The sequence below is a fragment of the Capricornis sumatraensis genome, chromosome 17, assembly GCF_032405125.1.
Source record: "Capricornis sumatraensis isolate serow.1 chromosome 17, serow.2, whole genome shotgun sequence".
NCBI lineage: Eukaryota > Metazoa > Chordata > Mammalia > Artiodactyla > Bovidae > Capricornis > Capricornis sumatraensis.
The window spans coordinates 60,950,206-60,971,460 of NC_091085.1; the positions used below are offsets into that span (position 1 = coordinate 60,950,206).

General features: G+C 35.2%; 1 protein-coding gene and 1 pseudogene across 2 annotated transcripts in view; both read left to right on the plus strand.

Annotated features, from left to right (window-relative positions):
- The window catches only part of IFT81 (intraflagellar transport 81), a 98,121-nt gene extending 78,078 nt beyond the window's left edge, over nucleotides 1-20,043 (plus strand). Inside the window, exons 15-19 of one of the 2 annotated variants that reach the window (XM_068989927.1) lie at nucleotides 11,518-11,604; nucleotides 12,627-12,698; nucleotides 12,784-12,869; nucleotides 16,523-16,568; nucleotides 19,817-20,043. In XM_068989927.1, coding sequence (XP_068846028.1) covers nucleotides 11,518-11,604; nucleotides 12,627-12,698; nucleotides 12,784-12,869; nucleotides 16,523-16,568; nucleotides 19,817-19,999 — 474 coding nt within the window. In that variant the 3' untranslated portion in view covers nucleotides 20,000-20,043. The remainder of the gene's footprint in view (nucleotides 1-11,517; nucleotides 11,605-12,626; nucleotides 12,699-12,783; nucleotides 12,870-16,522; nucleotides 16,569-19,816) is intronic. The other variant, XM_068989928.1, reaches the window with a different exon arrangement.
- LOC138093975 (large ribosomal subunit protein uL6 pseudogene) lies at nucleotides 7,595-8,173 on the plus strand (annotated as a pseudogene).
- Nucleotides 20,044-21,255: the final 1,212 nt, after the last annotated feature.

Below are 21,255 nucleotides of genomic sequence, written 5' to 3' on the forward strand. Positions count from 1 at the left end.
AACCAATCCCTTCTTAAGAGTGGTAATAAAATTATGAAATAACACATGTAAGGTACTTTGCAATCAGTTCAGTTCAGTTGCTCAATCGTGTCTGACTCTGTGACCCCATTAATTGTAGCACGCCAGGCCTCCCTGTCCATTACCAACTCCCGGAGTTCACCCAAACCCATGTCCATCGAGTTGGTAATGCCATCCAGCCATCTTATCCTCTGTCGTCCCCTCCTCCTCCGGCCCCCAATCCCTCCCAGCATCAGGGTCTTTTCCAATGAGTCAACTCTTCGCATGACATGGCCAACATATTGGAATTTTAGCTTTAGCATCAGTCCTTCCCGAGAACACCCAGGACTGATCTCCTTTAGGATGGACTGGTTGGATCTCCTTGCAGTCCAAGGGACTCTCAAGAGTCTTCTCCAACACCACAGTTCAAAAGCACCAATTCTTCGGCGCTCAGCTTTCTTCACAGTCCAACTCGCATCCATACATGACCACTGGAAAAACCATAGCCTAGACTAGATGGACCTTCGTTGGCAAAGTAATACCTCTGCTTTTGAATATGCTATCTAGGTTGATCATAACTTTCCTTCCAAGGAGTAAGCGTCTTTGAATTTCATGGCTGCAATCACCATCTGCAGTGATTTTGGAGCCCCAAAAAATAAAATCTGACACTGTTTCCACTGTTTCTCCATCTATTTCCCATGAAATGATGGGACCAGATGCCATGATCTTAGTTTTCTGAATGTTGAGCTTTAAGCCAAATTTTTCACTCTCCTCTTTCACTTTCATCAAGAGGCTTTAGTTCCTCTTCACTTTCTGCCATAAGGGTGGTATCATCTGCATATCTGAGGTTATTAATATTTCTCCTAGCAATCTTGATTCCAGCTTGTGCTTCTCCCAGCCCAGCGTTTCTCATGATGTACTCTGCATAGAAGTTAAATAAGCAGGGTGACAATATACAGCCTTGACGGACTCCTTTTCCTATTTGGAAACAGTCTGTTGTTCCATGTCCAGTTCTAACTGTTGCTTCCTGACCTGGATACAGATTTCTCAAGAGGCAGGTCAGGTGGTCTGGTATTCCCATCTCTTTCAGAATTTTCCACAGTTTGTTGTGATCCACACAGTCAAAGGCTTTGGCATCGTCAATAAAGCAGAAATAGATGTTTTTCTGGAACTCTCTTGCTTTTTCGATGATCCAGCAGATGTTGGCAATTTGATCTCTGGTTCCTCTGCCTTTTCTAAGACCAGCTTGAACATCTGGAAGTTCACGATTCACGTATTGCTGAAGCCTGGCTTGCAGAATTTTGAGCATTTTTTACTAGCGTGTGAGATGAGTGCAATTGTGCAGTAGTTGAGCATTCTATGGCATTGCCTTTCTTTGGGATTGGAATGAAAACTGACCTTTTCCAGTCCTGTGGCCACTGCTGAGGTTTCTAAATTTGCTGGCAGATTGAGTGCAGCACTTTCACAGCATCATCTTTCAGGATCTGAAATAGCTCAACTGGAATTCCATCACCTCCACTAGCTTTGTTCGTGGCGATGCTTTAGCAATAGCAATGACTAATACATAAGAACTGTTTTGAAAAGTTATTTATCATTATAACTATTAGCAATAGTTTTAAAGGAAGGAATACTATTGCCTTTCAAAAAAATTGATTTTCTCAGTAAAACCATATACTAGATTAAATTCTATAAAGTCATTTATTATAAAATATAACCAAAACCTGAAATTCATTTTTATGTGTTTTAACTGGATTTCTCTGTATGTCAAGTACTTCCTGCCTGTTCCATTTCAAAGAAATATAGCTATCTCACCACCATTCCCAGATAATACAGTTCTTCAGTTCTTAACATATTCATCAAATCAAAGGGGCACTGAAGTCCTGTAAGCTTTTCATCTCTGTCTTCTGCCATGTTGAAAAGTAATGGGGACAGTTTCAATTTTAGAAGATGGAAAGAGTTCTGTAGATAGATAGTGGTGATGGTTGTACAGCAGTGTGAATATATTTAATGCCACTGAACTGTGCACTTAAAAAGGGTTTAAGTGGGACATCCTTGGTGGTCCAGTAGATAAGAATCTGCCTTCCAATGCATGGGTGTGGGTTCAATCCCTGGTCGAGGAACTAAGATCCCACACGTGGCAGGGCAGCTAAGCCCGTGCACCACAACTAGAGAGGAGTCAGCTTGTCACAGCTGAGACCTAACACAGCCCAAAAATAATAAATAAGTATTTTTATTTATTCTGATTATTTTTATTTTATGAGTATTTTACCACAGTTTTAAAAGTCTAAAAAAAAGAAAAGAGTATAGAACTTGCCCACGTTTTTATCAACCATTTGGTTTTTTTAAATGTTTGAGTTCAATGACCTTATTGAGTCCCTAATGTTCATCTTGTTTATCTCCATATGTCAATTCCTACATCCCTGTATAGTTTATTTTTACCCAGAAACCTTTTGTAATGAAAAGTATACTGAAAAAAAAGCTACTTCATTGACTTTGAGCTATTTCCAAATAGTAACTGAAATTCTTAATTGTTCTCTAGTTTGAATGGTATTTATTTTTAACTTGTATAAGTATATCTAACACTTGAAACTACATGGATGTATTATCATTTTTTAAATAATTTAATTTCTTTCTTTATAGCTGTGCTGGGTCTTCGTTGTGAACTGGCTTTCTCTAATTGTGGTGGGAGGGCTTCTCATTGTGGTGGCTCCTCTTGCTGCCGAGCACCGGCTCTAGGGAGCACAGGTTTCAGTAGCTGCAGCTTGTGGGTTCAGCAATTGTGACTCCCAGGCTCTAGAGCACAGGCTCAACAGTTGTGACGCACGTGCTTAGTTGCTCTGCCGCAAGTGGGGTCTTCCTGGATCAGGAATTGAACCTGTGTCTCCTGTATTGGTAGGCAAATTCTTTACCACTGAGATACCAGGGAAGCCCCTCTCATATTGTTAAAGTGCAGGAGTACTTAAAAAATACTTTACACTTCTTGTTTTAATGGACAACTCTCAAAATTTAAGAAAGTTTACAGTGAAGTATTAATACAGTTCCCTTCTTTTGTATTTGCATTTTGTTATAAATTGAATATTCATAATCATTTGAAAATTGGAGCATCACAACTTAAGATGTACAACTTATATTTCTCTAAATGTTTTATAATTATCTGGAATTAGCTAGCATCTTGAAGTTTCATGTTTGTTTTTTAGAAGCTGTTCCTTAAATTATATGTAATTAAATGGCATAATACATGTAATTGCTAAAGCTAAAATACTTGTTTTAGAGTATATAATATGGTAATTATTGATTTCACTGAAATATTTCTTATTGATTGTTTTTTCTTATAGAAGTAAAACCATGCTCTTGGCAAGAATTCAAACTCTAAAGAATTATTTAAGGGAAAGAATTGAAATTATTTCTCTCTCTACATCCCACCCCAGCACACTCCCTAGAAATAATGTTAACAGCTCTTTGTGTATTTTCTAGAAATTTTCTGAAAATTAATGAATAGGTAATTATTTATTGGCTTCCTGAAGTTTGCTCTCCACACCTTTGTTCTACTGTCTTAGAAAAATACAAAGGCTTTTTGGGGTGAGGGGGCAGAAGTCAACTCTGACGTATTAATGTCTTCTTCCTTTTGTTTTCATTGTACCTGCTATCCTTTTGCCCATCTTTTGCTTTCAACTTTTAAAAAGCTGCTTTGTTTTAGGTATGTCTCTGAATAGATCTTGAATTGTGTTTTGTTATATGATATAATCTGACAGGTTTATTTTAATAAATAAGTTTAGCCAGTTCATATTTATTGATATGCAAACATATTTGGTCTTTGTGTACTTTATTATGTTTTGCTTCTGACTTTATAGCCTATAAAAATAAATTCCTCTGTTCATTCTCGGTCTCTGTCTCTCTCTCATATTTTCTGGCTTGTGGTTTTGCTCTACTGGTTGTATCTGTAATGCTGCCATTAATATTTCATTACTTTGATAGTATCTATTAATTCCCACTATGAGTAATGATGAAATTGATATTTTTCCTCTAAACTTCTTCTTCCCTCTCCTTTAGCACCTCATTTTGGTCTTTTGTCTTTCTTACTGTTTGCCTTTATACATGTAATATGCTTATACTATGACTTGATTCATCAGCTTTAAATTACAACCTAGATGTCCATCAGCAGATGAATGGATAAGGAAGCTTTGGTACATATACACGATGGAGTATTACTCAGCCGTTAAAAAGAATTCATTTCAATCAGTTCTGATGAGATGGATGAAACTGGAGCCGATTATACAGAGTGAAGTAAGCCAGAAAGAAAAACACCAATACAGTATACTAACACATATATATGGAATTTAGAAAGATGGCAATGACGACCCTGTATGCAAGACAGGAAAAAAGACACAGCTGTGTATAACGGACTTTTGGACTCAGAGAGAGAGGGAGAGGGCGGGATGATTTGGGAGAATGGCATTCTATCATGTATACTATCATGTAAGAATTGAATCGCCAGTATATGTCTGATGCAGGATACAGCATGCTTGGGGCTGGTGCATGGGGATCACCCACAGAGATGTTATGGGGAGGGAGGTGGAAGGGGGTTTCATGTTTGGGAACACATGTAAGAATTAAAGATTTTAAAATTTAATAAAAAAAAAAAAAAAAACTCCAAAAAAAAAAAAAAAAAAAAAAAAAATTATATCTGTTGCCCTTCCCCTACCATCCCCAGCAATGGAAAACCGCTTACTGAGGAAACCAGCTTACTCATTCTACCTTCCACCTTCTTTTTCCCTTCCCCTCCCTGCAGATTTTACGTATCATGTCTACATTGTCAGAGCGTATTACATTTACTTTCTGTTCTGTTGTACTAGTTTTCCCTTTTGGCTTTAGTATTATACCTGTACTTGTTAGACTCAGTGCTCATTACTAATCCTCTCACTACCCATTTTCCTACTTTTTATTGTCTCTCATTTGTTTTCTAATAGAGTCCTCAAAGCTTAGAAGAACAATATTCCCTGATGAGTTCTTAGGTTTCTAGAGTTTGTTGCCTTAAATATTTCAATCACTGCTTGATTGGGCATAAAAATCATTACATCATGCTTTCTTTCCTTGAGGATTTTTAAAGAGTAGCTCCACAGTCTTCAGGAGTTAAGGGTGGCCATGGAGAGAGCTGAAGCCAACATAATTTTTTTAATGACTTGATCTGGAAAAGAATATATTTTCCAGTTGTTGAGTACTGAGTTTTCCATGTGTTTATCAGATCAAGGTTCTTGAATGTGCCTGTTAAAAAATTCCTGGTGAATAGGGACTTTTGGTGTAATGGATGTAGAGTTTAAGTTTTGCAAGATAAAGAGTTTTGGAGATTGGTTGTACAATAATGTGAATGTTTTAATACTTTTGAACTGCAGCCTTAAAAATAGTTAAAATAGTTAAGTTTTAGATTATGTGTATTTTACCACAATTTAGAAAAAGATTCCTGGTTTAAAAAAAATACTTCCTGGTAAATTATTCATTTTATCATTATTTTATGACTCAATTCCTTGTAGTGCTTTTTTGTCTAAGGGTCTTATTTTGTTTGCTATTAATATAAGTGTGCCAGCTTTCTTATGTTTAGTATTGCTTGGTATGTCTTTCTTTAATTTCAGCTGTCTGCATCCTTATTTTTGTCCTACATATGTCTCTTAAATATCATATAGGGGATTTCATGTAGATATAGTTTCTTACATCCAGTTTGAGAACTTGTCTTTTAATTAGTGAGTTTAGTCCTGTTTATATTTTCTCTTATTATTGATACATTGAAATTTATTTATGTTTTGCACATTCTATTGACTATGCTTTTCCTATGGTTTCTTTTTCTATTTTCCATTGTACCAATCCTGTTTTCTTTATCTTCTTTTTTCCCTTTATTTCCTTTTCTACTCCTGTTCTGGTATTGTTTACTCTTATATTTTTAGCACATTTTTCTTGCCTAAAGTTAGTCAGCTGAACAATTGTTAATCTCCTGAACAACACAAGGGCCTCAGAATGATTTCATACCCTCTCTTGCCTTACACATGTGTTCTTATCCTCTGGTATTTAATTTCCATTTTATTTCTTCAACTCTAAAAGTGGTTGTCATGGTAGTCATTACTGTTATAATAATTACTACTTCATACAGTCATTTCCTGTTTAGTTTACCCACATATTTAGGAATTCTTACCATTGCCTCATGTACTTTATTCCTTACTTCTGGATTCAGTTTCCTTCTTCCTGAAATGAAATTTCCTTGTTTTGTTTTCTTTTAGTAGTTCTCTCAGTAAAGAATCATTGCCAAAAGTAAACCATCTTTGTTTTTCCTCTTCAGTAGTCACTTGGTCAGAAAAAACTATTTTCATTGCTTTCTCTTTTCTCTTGTCGTGTTGAAGGATATGCTATTCATTTAATTCTCATTTCTTTTTAGGTAATATCTTCCCTATAACTGGTTTCAATTTTTGTTCTTATATTCACTAGTTTGTTTTAGACTCCACATATAAGTAATATCATATAGTGTTTGTCTTTCTCTTTTTGACTTATTTCAATAAGCATAATACCCTCCAGGTTCATCATGTTGTTGTAAATGGCAAAATTTCTTTGTTTTTAATGATTGAGTAGTATTCCATAGTGTGTGTGTGTATGTGTGTATCTCACATCTTCTTTTTCCATTCATCTCTTGATGGACATTTTGGTTGCTTGCATATCTTGACTATTATAAATAATACTGCTGTGAACATTGGCGTGCATATATCTTTTCAAATTAATGTTTTTGTTTTCTTTGGATATATACTCAGAAATGGAATTGCTGGATTATATGGTGGTTCTATTTTTAGTGTTTTGAGGAACCTCCACACTATTTTCCATGGTAGCTGCATCAATTTACATTCTCACCAAATGTGTACAGATTATTTGTGGTCTTTTTTGGTGATAGCCATTCTGACAGGTGTAAAGTGGTTTTGATTTGTATTTCTCTGATGGTTAATGATGATGAGCATCTTTTCATGTGCTGTTGACCATCTGTATGTCTTTGGTAAAAACCTGACTCTTCAGGTCTTCTATTTTTTAACTGGGCCTTTTTTTTTTTTTGATACTGAGTTGTATGAGCTATTTATATATTTTGGATATTACCTTTTATCACCAATAAATTTAAAAATATTTTCTGCCACTCAGTAGGTTATCTTTTGTTTTGCTGATGGTTTCCTTTGCTATGAAAATGATTTTAAATTTAATTAAGTTCCATTTGTTCATTTTTGCCTTTGTTACCTTTGTTTGCCTTTGTTGCCTTTGTTACCTTTGTAACTTCCCTGGTGGCTTAGACGGTAAAGCGTCTGTCTGCAATGCGGGAGACCTGGGTTTGATCCCTGGGTCGGGAAGATCCCCTGGAGAAGGAAATGGCAATCCATTCCAGTACTATTGCTTGGAAAATCCCATGGACAGAGGAGCTTGGTAGGCTACAGTCCATGGGCCCGCAAAGAGTCGGACACAACTGAGCGACTTCACTTTCACTTTCACCTTTGTTTTAGGAGACAGATCCAAAAAATATTGCTATGATTTATTAATGTCAGAAAGTATTCTACCGCTGTTTGCCGCATCTACTGAGAAAATGAAGACCATTCTCAGCAATCAGACTGTCGACATCCCAGAAAATGTCGACATTAACTTGAAGGGACGGACAGTTATTGTGAAGGGCCCCAGAGGCACCCTGAGGACGGACTTCAATCACATCAATGTAGAACTCAGTCTCCTTGGAAAGAAAAAGAAGAGGCTCCGTGTTGACAAATAGTGGGGAAACAGAAAGGAACTGGCCACTGTTCACACAATCTGTAGTCATGTACAGAACATGATCAAGGGTGTTACACTGGGCTTCCATTACAAGATGAGGTCAGTGTATGCCCACTTCCCCATCAACGTTGTTATTCAGGAGAATGGTTCTCTTGTGGAAATCCGAAATTTTTTGGGTGAAAAATATATACACAGGGTTCGAATGAGGCCAGGGGTTGCCTGTTCAGTATCTCAAGCCCAGAAAGATGAGTTGATTCTTGAAGGAAATGACATTGAACTTGTGTCAAATTCAGCTGCTTTGATTCAGCAAGCCACCACAATTAAAAACAAGGATATCAGAAAATTTTTGGATGGTATCTATGTTTCTGAAAAAGGAACAGTTCAGCAGGCTGATGAATAAGATCTCAGTGATCCTGCTGCAGATGGGATAGCAGATGGTTCTATGGACTCAGTTGTTATCTTTTAAAGAGACAATAAAAACTCTTGATTTGAGATTTAAAAAAAAAGTATTCTACCTATGTTTTCTAAGTTTTATGATTTCTTACATTTAGGTCTTTAATCCATTTTGAGTTTTTTTTGTACATGGTGTGAGAAAATGTTCTAATTTCATTCTTTTACATGTAGTTGTCCAGTTTTCCCAGCACCACTTATTGAAGAGACTGTCTTTTCTCAATTGTATATTCTTGTTTTCTTTGTCATAGATTAATTGACCATAAGTGTGTGGGTTTATTTCTGGGCTTTTTTTCCTGTTCCATTGATCTATGTGTCTCTCCTTGGTGCTAACATCATACTGTTTTGATTACTGTAGTTTTGTAGTATAGTCTGAGGTCAGGGCGTATGGTACTCCCAGCTATGTTCTACGTTCTGAAGATTGTTTTGGCTATTCAGAGTCTTTTGTGTTTCCATGCAAGTTTTATAATTATTTGTTCTAGTGCTGTGAAAAGTACCATTGGTATTTTGATAGGGATTCCCTTGAATCTATAGATAGTTTTAGTATTTTTATCTTTGTTGGTGGTGGTGTCCTATTTCACTGACATGATCTAAGTATAGATTTAGTATTATTTGCTCTGCTACAATTCATGCTTTTTGTCTCTCATTAATTCTGGACATAGTCTACATGTCTTCAAATATTCTCTCTCCTGGTCTTTCTGGTCTGTTCTTCAGCAATTCTGTTAGATATATGTTAGATGTATTTATTCTGTTCTCTGTTGTTTAACCTCATTTTCATATTTTCATCTCTTTGTCTCTTTGTGATGAATTTTTGATAATTTCTTCAGCTCTGTTTTCTAACTCATTCTATCTTCTGAGCTAATCTTATATTTATGTTGCCTACTTAGTTTTAATTTCAGTGACTTCTTTTTCATTTTTGTCTGTTTTTTTACTCACTGTACCTTTTTCAGTCTTTTGTTTTCAGTTCCTCCTTTAATAAAATATTAAGTATACTTATTTAATAGGTTTATTTCTAGTATTCTCCTGCTAGAGGAGGTTTACTCCTACTGTTTTATATCTTCTAATTCTCACTCATAATGGATTGATTATTCCCTGCATATTTATAGTTTTGGATTGTGAGCTTACCTTTAGTAGGGTTTTGTCTCTTGAATCCTGGCAGCTAGGATGGAGGGTGTGTCCCTCCAGGGTGTTTTTGCTGTTGTTCTGCTTGTATTCTCTGTTCTGAATGTCACAAGTTTGGAGCTAATTTTGAGTTAATGTCTCAGCTTGGAAGTTCTTAGGTCACGTACACAGGGTAAATCCAAATCCCAAACTTGCTGAGGACAGGCACCTTTGTTCCATCTGCTTCTGAAGCAACATAGCTACATTTACTGATCAGTTTTCCATCAGACTCACAGACAAAAAAAGTCTTTCATCTACTATAGTATCTTTTTTTTTTTAATTTTTTTTTATTTAATTTTAAAATCTTTAATTCTTACATGTGTTCCCAAACATGAACCCCCCTCCCACCTCCCTCCCCATAACATCTCTGTGGGTCATCCCCATGCACCAGCCCCAAGCATGCTGTATCCTGCGTCAGACATAGACTGGCGATTCAATTCTTACATGATAGTATACATGATAGAATGCCATTCTCCCAAATCATCCCACCCTCTCCCTCTCCCTCTGAGTCCAAAAGTCCGTTATACACCGCTGTGTCTTTTTTCCTGTCTTGCATACAGGGTCGTCATTGCCATAGTATCTTAATCTCATTTACAGGCCCAGCAGCTACCCAAGTACATAGCCTCTGTTGCCCCTTCTCCTATTTGGTGTGTATGTGACTGTCAACCACGAGAGCCTCAGATGTCTGTAGGTCACTTTGATACATAAAAACCATGGCATCTTTTTCCCACCAATCTTTTATATTTTGCTAGTCACCCCAACCCAGATGCAATCCCATCTAGCAATAGAAGCACCACACAACATTACCCAGTAATGTTAACTCTCTTGTTCCCAAGGAAACTGTGCTATGTAAAACCAAGGTCATTCCCAGGCTGGCCTGGTGTTAACCCTTTACTCACAGATTTCAAGGTCTTTTCCCCTGCCTAGCCATTCTAATCATTCTGTTATCAAGATTGACTCCCAACTCCCTTCACCAAGGGTATCCACAGGCTGTCATCCTTTGTTTCTAACTCTGGTAATTCGTTTTAATTCTTTGAGAGTTCAGTTAGCTCTTGATTTGAAAGGATGCTTACCCTATCTTATTAAGCATTTGTTGATACTTTTAGCATTTCTAGGTGTTGGTAGCAAATTTTCAGATTATCTGCTTCAAAATATTATTGGAGAAGGAAATGGCAACCCACTCCAGTGTTCTTGCCCGGAGAATCCCAGGGGCGGGGAAGTCTGGTGGGCTGCCATCTATGGAGTCGCACAGAGTCGGACACAACTGAAGTTACTTAGCAGCAGCAGCGGCTTCAAAATATTACATTAGAAAAAAGCGTGAAACTACTCAAACAGCCTGAGTTCAAATTCTAACACCTCTTTCCAGCCATATAATCTTTTGCAAGATACTTGTCTGTGAATTTTCTCTAAGCACAATGTGGGGTTATTAGTATTTACCTTAAGAGGTTGTTGTGAGATTTAGTTATTGTCAAGGGTAAAGCTCAAACGCCCTTAACATGGTTTACAAAGTTCTGATCAGGCCTCTGCCAGAGTCTTCAGCCCCTTCTCACACTTCCTAGATATGCTCCAGTATAATAAACTACTTACACATCCTAAATTGTCCTTCTCTCTAATCTTCCAAGACTTCATACATAGTGTTCCTTTTTTCTGAACACTCTCCTCCTTGTCTGTCTCCTAGTCTGTCTAACTATTCTTACTAATCCTTGGTACCTCAGCTTAGATATCAGTTTCTCCAGGAAGTTGTCCCTGCTGATCCCCAAGCCTGGGTTAAGTCCAATGAGAGTTGCATGTGCTCCTGTAACACCTTGCATTTGTCTCTTGTAGCACTCAGCCTGTTTACTTGTCTGAGCATTACTTGGAAGGAAGGATTTTTGACTCTTTTGTTCACTCTTGTATCCCCAGCTTCTAACAGAGAGCCTGGCACACAACTCAATACATGGCAGCTATTCTTTTTATCAGCACCTTCATCTGTCATAATGCTCAAATATCTGGTTGTTGTATAAATAACTCGTTAGTATGCCAAGAAGCTTAGAGTTAAGTTACAAGACTGACAAGGGCATGTATTGTTTCAGAGTCACCTTTTAGGCCTTCGTTTTTTTTTATTTATTCAATCAATCACTCTTTTCATACTAGGAGTTAACCCAAGAGTGTGATGAAAAGAAATCCCAGTATGATAGCTGTGCTGCAGGCCTTGAAAGCAATCGGTCCAAATTAGAACAGGTAAGAAGATAGTTCTTATTTTAACAACCTAGCAGAAACTGACTTTGTATGCATATTTCCACTACACCAATGTCAAAAGATTCCCAGATCTTTGCCTTCATGCCTTGAGTCTGTCTACCAAGTTGCAGAGATTTTTATTTCTTCAAACGTGATGTACACACCCTAAATTCTCCATCTGCACCCCTACTGCCAGAGTCCAGGCCCCATTATGTGTTTCCTTGACTACCACAGTAACCTACAACCTCCTCTCCCCTTCCACACTTGCCTTTCCCTAAGGTTTATTCTCCATAGAGCAGCCAAAGAAACCGGTACAACACTTAAACTACCTTCTACCGGCTTCCTGTTGCACTTAAAATCTAACTTCAAAACTTTGGTTTTCAAGACCCTACCTGCTCCATGAACTTCATATCCACATGCTCTCCTCCTCACCTACAGACCCCAGACATACTAGCCTTCTTCTTGCACTTCAAACAGGCCAAGCTTGTTTTCTCCTCAGGGGCAGATTTGCATATGTTTTTCTCTCTCTGGGATACTCTACCACCAGCTCTTTGCCTTTCTCTCTCTTTTTCTTTCACCATTTTAGGTCTCAGCCTAAATGTTACCGCCTCCTAGAGATCTTCTCTAATCACCTGTCTAACTTCGCCCACTCAGTACCCCTATCACATTGTACTGCAGAATTTTCTTCATAGCACTTACCCCATCTGCAACTGCCTTCATTACACATTTCCTTGTTTATATCTGTCTCCTCTACTTGAATGAGAGCAGGGACCTGTCTTGTTCACTTCTCTGTCCCCAGCACCTAGCACAGAGCTAGGCACACAGTAGTTACTTAATAACTGAACTTATAGGTTGTAGAGTGGTATGCATGTCTCTAGAAAAGATTGCAACCTAGTCTGATACAATAAAGTTTTGGCGCAGAAGAGGAAATACTCTGATAGTATTTCTTTTGTTGTGCATTTGGTTATCCTTTCTGTATCTAATTATTATTTCGATAATATTGCCCATTTAAAACTATCTTTTAGGAAGTCAGAGGGCTCCGTGAGGAGTGTCTTCAAGAAGAAAGTAGATACCATTATATAAACTGTATGATTAAGGTAAGACAAAGAAAATTGGATCAGAAACTTTTCTGAGATTTTTCTGTATCAAGGACTTAACCTAAAACATAATCTTTCCACTTAGAACCTAGAAGTACAACTTCGTCGTGCTACTGATGAAATGAAGGCATATGTCTCCTCTGATCAACAAGAAAAAAGAAAAGCAATTAGGCAAGTAATTTTGTTGTTTTTATACTGAGTTACTTAATGTTTTCATCTACAGAAGATAAGATGGAATTATACAGAGTACCTAAATAAGCAAACAGTAAGATATTATTTAGAATTAAATCTTGTTGAACATCCTCTGGGTAGTCCAGCCCTCCTGACTAAGTAAGAATACATATAATTTTTCTTGCTTGCTTGCTTACTTTTTATTGTGGCAAAAGACATATAACATAAAATTTGCCATTTTAACCATTTTTAAGTGTATAATCAGTTGTATTCATTACATTCAAAATATTATGTAACCATCACTATAGATTACCAAAACATTTTCATCACCTGAAACAGAAACTCTTATAGCCATTAAGCCACTTAATCCCCATTACCCCCTCCTCAGGAATACGTTGAGCTTCCCAGGTGGTGCAGTGGTAAACAATCTGCCAGCTAATGCAGGGGACACAAGAGACGTAGGTTTGATCCCTGGGTTGGGAAGATCCCTTGGAGTAGGAAATGACAACCCAGTCCAGTGTTCTTGCCTGGAGAATTCCATGGACAGAGGAACCTGGAAGGCTATAGTCCATGGGGTCACAAAGAGTCAGACACAGCTGAGTATGTATGCATGTAGCATTACGTATAATTTCATGGTTGCTTTTTTATAAGCACTAAATTTGGTCTATTTTTAAAGTCCCACGTAGCCTGGACTCTGGTCATTGGTGTGCTCATTGCTGCAGTGTGAGCAGCTGCACTTCAGCTAGAAATTCTATGATTACAGAGTGCCAGCCTTTGAAACGAAGAATGTATAAATACTACTAGCCCTAATATGGTGATTTTTTTCTTTTTGTATTTCTAGCATACTATAACATAATAAATGCTGCCTTAGAAATACTTTTATAGTTGAATTGCTAGCTTTGAAAAAAATATGTAGTAGTGAACAAGATAAACTTTCTTTGCCCTTAATCACAATTCAAATGCTTTGCTTTTACCATTCAATAAGAACTCAAATGAAGTGTAGGATTCACATTTATTCAAGATTGCAGTTGAGATTTTTAGTAGCTTATACATTGATATTCATGACTCAATAGACATGAGTTTGAGCAAACTCCAGGAGATAGTGAAATGGGAAAACCTGGCATGCTGCAATGCATGGGGTCACAAAGAGTCCGACGTGTCTTAGCAAGTGAACAACAACAGTACATTGGTATTATAAAAAGGAATCTAAGAAGTAGAATGTTTTGCAGAGTCTAATTTCTTTATATAATGCAAGCCAGGCTGAAAACATCCTATAAATAGGATATTATTTTTAATACTCTAGCATATTAAACATACTGAATGTATTTATTCAAATTATTTTATTGCATGTAAATTTTGCTCACTAAATCTATCTGGTCGATACTAATGTTCACTAATGTGAGAAGTAATTTTGTTCTTTAAAAATAAAAGTTTTAGAAATTGTTTCTTTTCTTCCAAAGTTATCAATGCAGTTAATAAAGAAGGAAACATTGCTCCTGAGCTATTGGTTTTCTGATCTGTTTTCTAGATATTCCGCTTCATCATTTTTATTTATTTAATTTTTTGGCCACACAGTGCACCATGTGGGATCTTAGTTTCCCAACTAGGGATAGAACCAATGCCCCCTGTGTTGGGAGTGAGAAGTCTTAACCACTGGACTTCCAAGGAGATTTCCATTATTTTAAAAATCATTGTAAATCTTTACCATTCCTCAGTTTTCCAATAGAAAAATATTGCACCCTGACTAGAGAAGTACATGATAAGAATATTTAGGAATAAAATGGAGTTATACTCTAAACTCACTGATACATATGTAAAATTTATTACTAGTGTAGACACAATATTTTTTATGTCATTTCATTTTCTACTTTTATGGCACTTTCTGGTAAGGCCAAAGTTCTAGAAAATTAGCTTGTTTTTGAAAGATCACTTGTAAAATTTAAACAGGCAGCATGTTATATATCAAAGTTCTAGAAAGGGACTCAATAAAATTTTGTTTCTAACCTGATTATTCCAGTTCCTAGTTTTGTGATCTTGGATATATCACTTTTTCATCTATAAAATAAAGAGAACAATATATGCCATAGGAGCTCAAGTTCAATGTAATGTTTGCAGCAGTATTTTGGAAATGATATAGTATGAGTTCCTGAAGAGTGAGGACCTTGTCTGTCCCTGTTTTCTTCTTGAAATCCCAGGACATACTTGGTATAGAACAGGTGCTCTGTAATTACTACTTGAGTAAATCAATTGAATAAAATTTCATATTAGTGTTATGAGCATGCGCCTATTGATTTCTTGATAAAATGGAAATGGAAATCCTAAAACAATTTGGACATTCCTCAGACCTGGGGTAATAAATGAATTATTTAAAGTTCTCTTAATTATAATCATACATTATTCTGAGTAATATGTCATTTATATCCTCTGAGCTATTTTTCACTGGAGAGCTAGAAAAGCAAACACTGACTTAGTGTCTCATAAATTTTATGGGCAAAATGAAGGTTCATCCAGACTGGGTCTGTTCCCTTTAGCTTTTATCCTTGTGCACAAATTCTACCCTCACTTCATCTCTGTAAGGACTTCGGATACTTCTGATCGCCTTTCTTTCTGTTCTAAAGACGTTAACCTCCCTTTTTTACACAAATGCAAATCTTTCTTCACTTAACCTGCTAGAGTTTGTCTTTGTGGTTTATGATTTCTTAGATTCCCAATTTTGTGTTATGTAATTTCTTCTTGAGTACTGCTGTGTAGCTTTTCACAGAAATACAGTCTTTTTCCATACAAATTTGAGGTCTAAAGTTTCTCTTCTTATCATTGGTTCCATTGTCTTCATTCTTCAGTTTTTGTCCTTAACACTTTAAATCTTACTTTTTGTCTTAAAATATAATTATACTTTTGTTTAAAAATACCATATGATATTATTTATATTTTTTACATTAAAAATTTATAATTTTTTAGCTTACAAAAGAAATATTTATAAAAATAAAAAGTAACCATTATCAGGTATAGTGCACAAAAATTAAATGTTGTCTACATTGCCATACCTCATTTATCTAGAATTCTGTCCAGTTTAGTATTATAAATCTACCTCATTCTTTTTTTACAACTCTGTATTATTCTTTTGAATGGATGTACCATAATTTATTTAAACATTTCCCCATCTATCAACATTTAGTTGATTGTAGATTTTTACTACAGTAAGCAATGGTGAAGTGAATAGTCTTTGCTTTTATTTTTATTAAGTTTTAAGAGTTTTTCTGTAGGAAGGCTTCGTAGAAGTTGGATTGCAGGGTTAGATGATATTTATTGTGGTTTGTTATTTTTTTAATGTGTATCCTCTCTCTTTTCTGCAAGCCTCTTCCAAAAAAGTGTAATTTAAGCAAATGTATTGCTATTGTTTTAAGTGTAGATTAACCACAAATAGTACTTAATTTCTTACATGATATTTTGCCTTGTTTTTTTACTTATATTATTGTTTATTAGATGAACTAAAGATTAGAAAAGGGAGTATTTGATAATGGGTTTCATTCTGACTCTAGTACTCTAAACTGTATTAGCTAATATATTTAGATAGATATGTTGATTTATAATTTAGTTGTATGATCAAATCAATTGAAGTAAATGTAAACTATATCATTATATTGACTCCCTAGGGAACAATATACCAAAAATATTGCTGAACAGGAAAATCTTGGAAAGGTAAGAATATTTGTTTGTTTTTTAATGTGTGCATAATTCAGGTTTACAGGACATGGTTATGTCATTGTCAGTTTTTTTTAAGGTTATAGGGGAAATTGGAACTTTCTTACTCTCTTTGAAAAATGAAGAGTCTTCCTTAGAAATTTATTTTTATAAAAGTGAAGGCACATAGATTTTGGGGGAAAGGGAGAAATCTAGTTTTAAATAAAAAGTTCATACATAACAAAATGCCACATGTAATGAATGAACTACAAGTTTCACATTATTCCCAGGTATCTCTGTTTATAAGATAAGTATAAACTTACTCATTTATTTTATTTAATAAGCACAAAGCTCTTACTATGAGCCAGGGCCTGGTCTAAGTCCTTTACAAACATTGACTCAGTTAAAAATAATCAAAAAACTTTTCTTAAGATATTCACTTCCTACCTGCCAGTCTTATATGAGGACTACTAAAAATAGGAGTGTATGATTGAGCTTTGTTTTTTCAGTTCCCTGAGACACTCCTAGTGGAAGAGGTGGTAGGGGCCTTGACCATCAGGATGTAAATGACTAACTGATTTCTCTAACTGATTCTAATCTTCAATGATTTTAAGACCATGTTACATAGTGAACGCTAACCATGCTTCACTATACACCATTTTATCTGTTTCTTACTGAGTTTCACTACTGAAAATTGAAGTTTCCTCTTAGTTTTTCTAATAGGAGTGTCTAGTTTGTATTATCATTTGTTAGGAATTGTTAGCTGCAGTTTTTCTTTTAAAATACTAACTATATGTCAGTGTTTCATTTCAGTGTTCAAATATTATTGAGTCTGCAGCCTGGAAATGATTTTATATAAATATAGGCTTTTCTGTTCTGGATGTAAAAATTAACAGTAGGGCTTTGCTTCAATCAATACATTGTACAGTTTAGCTACTGGATACTTTCATGTTCAAATGTATGTATTTGAATCAAGTTGTACACACATTCGTACAGTATTTTAACTAGAGATTTTGGGGGCTTTAGGATTTAGTATGATTGTCAATAATAGACTTTCATCCAGATATTTTTTTAGTGAAGTAATGCACTTTTTCATATGACAATATTCCTCCACTTCATTTGTTTAGTATCTGAATGGATGTTGTATATAGAGAAATATTTGCCAAACCTTGAATCCTTTCATAGACTCAAACTTAATGGCTAAATATGATTAGTTTTTCCCCTCCCAGTGTAGTGTTTTATTATACTGCAAGATTTGAGGGGAAAGCAGTAGCAACATTCTGACATCAAGCATGTTTGAGCAAAATGAGCCATTGATTAGCTCATGCCCTGATTGTCTGGCTGTATCACTTAAGCAAGAAAGCTTATTGATCCTCTCACTCTTAGAATAGATCTAAATTTTCAAAGCAAACACAGAATATACCTAGGCTTTCAAACTGACAATAGCGTAAGTCTTCCAAACCAGCAGACTGGACATCCACAGACCTCCTCAGGCCAGCTTGAGTTTCTGAAATGAGACCAAGCTATAGTGCTACAATTCACACTATCGTATACTAGACTTTGCCTTACCAAGTGCCGTGGAATATGATGCTCAAAGTTGTAACTTTCCCCCTCCTGTACCACCTCTTCCTTTTAAGAACAATGAAATCTGTGACAAATATTTTTTGTGCATTACAACTATCCATAAAATAAATCTGTAGTACATGACAGTAACATTAAAAATAAATTATAAAGTCAGTTGTATTCATAAAGTTAAAGATTTCAAACACATATGGTTATTAAGAAAATTAAATTTAATATTTTTGATACAGACAATGCCTGAATTCTGTCTTTGGTTCTTTAAATAGCTTTTATTGGTTGTTAGGATTTTTGAAAAAGAAATTATTCCAATAATATAAGAAAAGTTACAGTTAAGTAGTACCTTAATCTTAAAATCATGTTCAATACTCTTAAAACTCTGGATCTGACTTACTACTTTTGTTTTAGTTTATAAGGATAAAAATATTTGTTGTAAGATACTTTATTTGTAACATAGAGTTAAGTAGATGTATTTGCATGCCAGGCATTGTGTCAAAAAATTTGCTGTTTATATTTAAATTATATTTTCTTCATTCTGTTTCGTTTTGCTGTCTGCTGTTAACTTTGCTTTTCTTAGCCATAGGAGGGAAGGGCAGTCTTTAATAAGCATTTTGAATCTGGCCTCAGTTTAGTTTAGCCTCTTATTTGGGCAAGTACCGACCACCAGCCTTCTCACTTGTGTCCTTAGATCAACTGTTAGATCAACCCTGCATACTGAAAGAGGAAAAGATGGGGATGTTCCCATGTAATCTTTGCTTGTTTTTCTGCCCTTCTTGGTGATTTCTGACAGTCTGTGTCAGTGAGTGTATTTCTGTTACTCTCTGCTTCCTTATGTGCGTGCTGTCATCTCTGTTTTTTTCTTCTTTCCTTCCTACTTTTCTTTCCTCTCATTGTCTCTCTGACTTTGTGCGATCTTTTCTTTGTCACTCTTCCTTGATTTGCCATAACACAGAGCCAAAGAACAGTTTGCAGTTTACTGAAAAATGTTCCTATTCCTGTTTATAATTTTAGTCAGTAAGTAGAACAGTATTGGAAGGTGGAACTATATATGTAGGCTATTAGTAACAAAAATAATTCTGATAGGATCTGAGCCTTTTAAAAATAGCACTGGACCTTCTCCTTGAAGAATAGTTGCATACAATTTGATTTATTTGGGCATAGAGCATACCCTTAGAGTATACTGATTTAGGAAAGAATATAGTATTTAATAATAATAACATATATAACACATGATAGTTTGTAATTATTTCTATATCTATTGTCATGTGAAAAAAATAGTATTATAAAGCAGATACTTTTATAATTACTCCTATTATTAACCTTAATTGACAATTGAACAAACTACAGTCCAGAGAAATTGTCTTCCTTATGGCTAGTGACAAAGCCAAGGTTGGAACTCAAGTCTTCTGACTTCCAAAATCTGCATTTTTTATATACCATGATACTGCTCCACTTTCCTGATTTCCCTTATTTTCCCCTTCTTTTCTATTTTTCTGTTCTTTTTAGCTTCAGGTTGTCTTAGATCTATGGTAAATTTGATTAACTTTTATCATCTTAGCTTTCATATATCATCTGGTTTAGCTATTATTTATCAGATGTACAAAGCATACCATATTCTTCTGATTAGAGCAGTAGAAGTAAATCCCTATATGATATTTAATTATTCTTATTATTTTTTTTAATGCTAGAAACTCCGGGAAAAACAAAAAGCTGTACGAGAAAGTCATGGTCCAAATATGAAACAAGCAAAAATGTGGCATGATTTTGAACAATTGATGGAATGTAAGAAACAGTGCTTTCTGAAACAACAAACCCAAACTTCCATTGGTCAGGTAATTCAGGAGGGAGGAGAGGACCGGCTGATACTCTGAGTTCATTTGCCGTTGTTAGGGGCGTTAGTTGATGCTGCTAGCTATAAGCAAAATCCCATGGTGTGTTTTTTTTTAAGTGATTTGTTCAACATTTTGCTTTCAGATTAGCCATTCTCTATTAAGTTTTCATGGAAAATAATGCTAAGGTAGATTAAGGTTTTAAAAGTTTCTAATATGAAAAAGAGGCTTTTATTATTTCGCTTAGTTTATACATCAGTGGCGTCTTCTGTTTTATAAGACAAGAGACTGAGTTAACTATCTGTAAATGTAAACACATGTCCATTAAGAAACATGTAAGTTTTTGTTTGAACATAATAACCCAGTGGCTTAATGTTTTTCTTAATCTTTTTTTAACTTTAGAGAAATCTTTTAGGAACTAATATCTCTTGTTTTGAAGAAACATTTATCTGAAGTTCAGCAATTCCTACAGTTTCACTTCAGTTTCTTTTTCTTCTGTACAATTCAAGAACATTTAATATTTTGAATCACATATTTGTTCTATTTGTATTGTTTAAAGGCAAATAAAACTTGGTGCACATATCATGGCTATTTAAAATTTATATAGTATAAATTTTAATCTTTTTTAAGTAAGTATTCATGTATAGTACTATACTAAATTTAAGATTATTGCTTATTTTCACCAAAAATCTAACACAGTAGGTTCTGGGCATTATTATTTTAAATATAGGAAACTGTCAAAGTGCCTCCAATCTCTGCTTCATTTGAACAAGGTATCTGAAGATGTCTTTAATTTTTCCTTAAAGATACTAAATTCATATGCCACCCTTTACTTCATTTCAGTTTCAATATACTTTTCAAATTTTCTTTATTTTAGACTTGAAAACTCAGATTTCAAATGGTTAGCATGTCCTTCTTGGGTTCATTCTTCTCAGCTTTCCTGGAGAAAACAAAGCAAAAACATTTTGATGAAAAAATTTGTTTCCACCCTTGCAAAATATACAAACTTGATAAATGGCCTTGGGTGTCTGTTCCCAAATGTGTCCTACCCTTTTTTTGTCTTTCTTGATAATTGGAGAATTTCATTAGCATGGAAATTACTTACATTTCTAGGAGCTATCACCAGAATAGATAAGATCCATCCGAGTATGGAAGAACTTACCAGGAAAGTATAGATAGAAACTTCTTTTAACATATTGTAAGAAAAAAAAAGAGAAGTATCTCAGAGTTATTAAGTGCTTTGGATCTGGTCCTCAGCTTACTTTAACTACTTATTTGGACAAATATCAGTTATCAGA